The sequence below is a fragment of the Gavialis gangeticus genome, unplaced genomic scaffold (assembly GCF_001723915.1).
Source record: "Gavialis gangeticus isolate Ggan-Ray unplaced genomic scaffold, GavGan_comp1, whole genome shotgun sequence".
NCBI lineage: Eukaryota > Metazoa > Chordata > Crocodylia > Gavialidae > Gavialis > Gavialis gangeticus.
This window is the reverse complement of record NW_017729033.1, coordinates 20604465-20608577: the sequence shown is the minus strand read 5'-3', so window position 1 is coordinate 20608577 and position 4113 is coordinate 20604465. Positions and strand designations below refer to the sequence as shown.

General features: G+C 44.0%; 1 protein-coding gene across 2 annotated transcripts in view; it reads right to left on the bottom strand.

Annotated features, from left to right (window-relative positions):
• Nucleotides 1-4113, bottom strand: part of CFAP99 (cilia and flagella associated protein 99) — a 151367-nt gene that overhangs the window by 29300 nt on the left and 117954 nt on the right. For both annotated transcript variants that reach the window (XM_019526492.1, XM_019526491.1), the window contains exon 14: nucleotides 381-586. In XM_019526492.1, coding sequence (XP_019382037.1) covers nucleotides 381-586 — 206 coding nt within the window. The remainder of the gene's footprint in view (nucleotides 1-380; nucleotides 587-4113) is intronic.

Genomic DNA, 4113 nt, shown 5'->3' with positions numbered 1-4113 from the left:
AGGGAGGGGGAGGGCATGGAACAGCAGGAGGAGAATGTCAGGGGGGGCCGGCACCAAAATACAAGTTTGTCCAGGGCACCATTTTCCCTAAGGCTGCTTCTTCCCAGTATTTGGTACCCCAAGCCTGTGCACGATCTTATCAATGCACTGAGGAGACTCTATAATTTTACATTCAGAACTGATTGGGAAGATTTGGTAAACCTGATGTAATGTAATTTAAATGGCAAAAGTAAAATCCTTGTCCCACCTAAATGAACAGCAAAACTCCTATTGAATTAAATGTGGTCAAGCTTTCATCCCAGATCTCATTTTTCATTCCTGCATTTAAAGGTGTTAGCCAAGTTTTAAAGGTCTAAATGTATGTGCTATTTTATACTCACCTTAAGGTAGCTGCTCTTCCAAGCGCTGCCCTGAACTGGGAAATCTGCTCCAGTTTGTCTAGAAGCAGCTGTTCCTTAGCTTGTTTTTCATGTATTATCTGGTCCCTCTTCTCTTCTTCTGCCTTCTTCTGTGCTTCTTTAAGCAAAGCTAAGCGTTCACGTAGTTCCACTATTGACATTTCACCAATTAAGCCATGGCCAGGAGTCTACAGAAAACACCAATTAAGGCACAAATAAATGGCTGAGAAAATGAAAGGAAGAACCACTGTGTAAAAAGAGAATATTGCCATCACATTCCAGTTCACATTCAAGTCAGTCTGATTCAACTGACAGACATGGGATTTGGCCCTGCCTTATTATTTACAAGTTTGTTTCAGGGCATAGAGATCATTCTCAGAGCCGGGTCACAGCATACGACACTAAGGGATGTGGCAATATAACTTTTCACAGGACACATTTCATAAAGGAAACACAAACTGAAGGAACCACAAGTATGAGCATTTCATCTGGTCAGTGAGGAGTCCAGTTAACAAAACGTCCAGTTCTGAAAAGATTTTAGCATAGGGTGAAAGGGTTGGAAGGAACCTCTGAGTCTTGTAAGCCAACCACTACTCAAATGCAGGATGCGCTGTTCCTAAACCATGCCAGACAGCTGTCTATGCTGTCCCTCAAACTTATAATGAAGGGGATTTCACAACTTCCTCAGGCAATTCGTTTCATTGTCCTACTGCTCTTACAGTTAGGAGGTCTCTTCCTGAGATTTAACTTAAATCTATTTTGCTGTAGTTTAAAACCCCTGCCTCTACTCCTGCCCTCTATGGTAAGGGAGAGCAAGCAAATATCCAGGTCTGTTAAGTATTATGAATGTGAAAATGTCATGGGCTTTTGTTTTATTTTTTGTAGCCTGAAAATGTCTGTTTTGGAAAGAAAGTACAGGGCAACTGAGTACATAAAATGTACTAGCTCAAATCCCAGGCATGTTCTGCACCATTACTAGGAAAATGTCACATAAACCTGAGTGATTTTATTAATTTCTTCTTTTTTTTTGACTGGGCAGCTCAGTTTTTGGTAATTTTGCACTTCACCACTTCCTTTCGACTTGATCTGGAATGAGCTTTTCAAGTATGACTTCAACTTCGTTGTGTTTTCGTGCTCTTCTATCACAGATGAATTAAACAGCAAAACATACTTCAAATTCTGCCTCTGGCTATAACTAGGATTTCCCTGGCAGCTGTATGTGAGGAGTTGGCAGAAGAATTTGGCTCACTGTGACTGGCAATGAAACGAACTAAGCTCATCAATGAGAAAGGACTGCAGTTCTGATCACCTTCATTTTCCTGAATCAGATACTGTGCACTGTTCTATAGCTGACCGTGACTGAAAAAGTACTGTAATTTCAAGCCCTGGCTCTATTAAAGAAGTGTGTCTGCATTTGCAACATGTTGTGGCAGAAGCAATCTGAGTAATACTGCTACACGCTAGACTATCTGTTTAGGAATCCCGCAGTGCCGAGCATCCATCCCCAGCACTCTCTGTAAGCACTGGTAGGCCTGTGGATTGCTGTACGCCCCCACGTCTCCACAGGGTGGCTATTTTCAATCTCTGGTACATAAGGTCTATTTAATACTTGTTTGCTTCTTTGGTTTTTTTCACTGGTTGAAATGGTTCTTTCCTGTCCTAGGATCTGCAGGTGCAGAATAAGGGGCAGGGGCTGCTCTTGGCTATGTAGATGCTTCGGCGGAAGTTCATGAATGTTGCCCTCAGTGGTTGCCAGATTGAGTCTGGGCCTGACTGTTATAAGAAGCACTGCCTCTAGCTGGTAGGGCTCTGGCTGGGAAGAGAGGAGATTTTGTTCCGTTTCAATTATTGTGTTTTAGATAAACTGTTTCACTAGTATTCTTTCCTTTCTTATTTCTTTTTTAATTTGTCTCGTTACTGAGCCAGCCTTTATTGTCTGGTATTTCCCTGTTGGGTCCCAAATGCAGACAGTCGTTCTTTCATCTCTCCTTCCTAAAGTGGTATGTATGGTCCACAGCGAACTCATAACTCCTTTGGAACAGTGGAGAGAAAAAGGGATGGGAGGGGGGAAGGGAAGGCTTGAGCACAACAGAGAGCAAGATGGAAGATTTCTCTGGGGGCGCTGAGGAGTTGGTCGGGGGCAGCCTGGCCATTAACTAAAGACCTGGTTGTCTTCAGCTCTCAGGAGTGAAAACTGATGGTTGTGCTAGTCCCCGCTGAAGGAAGAACACTGTCTCTCTGTTTTGGTTTCTGCTGACTTTTTTCTTTGTGTTTTTCAGCTGCATTTCCAAGAGAAAAATTGAAACTAAAATAAAGAGGTTTGGAGATTTTATTTTGCTTTATCTTCTTATACTTTAATATTATCCTGGGGTATGTGGAAGGTGGGGCAGAGGGGACAAGGAAGTCCTGGGTGGAGCTTAGGGTAGTTAAATTATATCTCTGATGCTCCTGAAGCTGAATCCAGGTAGTAGGTGACTGGCCTGACAAGTGGCAGAGCCAGGTTCTAAAAATGTCATTGAGGGAACAGACAGACATGGAGGGCCCCGGTTTAACTCATGGTGCTTCACATAAAGTGCCATGAGTTAGAGCACCCCCCCACCACCAACCCAACAGATGTTTGCCTGTTGGATCAGGAGAGGATCAAGCCTGCCTGCAAGGAACCTGCCAGCAGACGAGGAGCCACCTCTCTGCCCCAGTCCTGCCCAGCCCTCCCCAGCTCTGGGGCTGTCAGCAGGAAGAGATGGGGAGGAGAGAGGGGAACAGCTTCAGGGCGAGGCTGGGATTGTGTGACATATTAACTCTAGGAAACACAAGTTCCCTAAGGCGCTCTAAAGTGGAGCGCCTTCACCCGGTAACTCATTTGATGATGTTTAATTTGTCATGCAATTGGTCACTTTAAAAGCACTCTGCAGCCATGTGTGTGTGTCACAACATGGCTGTAGAGCACTTTCAGGGGGCTGACTGCACAAAAAATGTAACTTCTGTCAGCACCCTGAGGGTTATGCAGGACTATTGTGGGGTTGTACTGAAAGGACTAATTGCACCATTGTAGCAGTACATTTGTGGCATACTAGCTCTCTAAGAGGACACATTATAACCACATTAGCATGATGCTGCACATGTGCACATGAGCTAATAAGCTCTCCTGTGAGGGGTGAAATCCTGGCCCCAGTTTGCCTCGACTTCAACAGGTTCATGATTTCATCTGAGGTCACAATGGTCTCCACTAAAAAGTTTTTTACAAACTTTGAGAATATTCAGGATTGGATTTGACTGTCAATGTAAGGTGCCTATACTGGGCTCATATGGTGTGTAATGCTGTGTAGTATGTACTATATTTACTGTATCCAAGATTACTTCAAATTGAAGAACCCTCCCCAGTAATTAGATTATACACATAGAAAATTACAACTTATTATAATTCTAAATATAATTCCTATAATTTTCCATGTCTAAAATCTAATTATTGTATGGTTGTCTTAAATTTGTTCCCCCTACTGCTGTTGGTGGGTAAAACAGTGGCAAGGGGCCAAACAGCAGGTAAAGTGGTGGGAGGCACATAGAAGGAGGGCAAGAGGTGGGGGAGACCAGCCCCACCTGTTGCCTGCATCTCTATTTCTTTCCCCCTCCACTGCTTGGCCCTCCCCCACTGCCACTTATCTTATGTAGCTGTTCTGGCTCTGGCTCTGGTCCCAGGTCACAGCACACAGCAGCT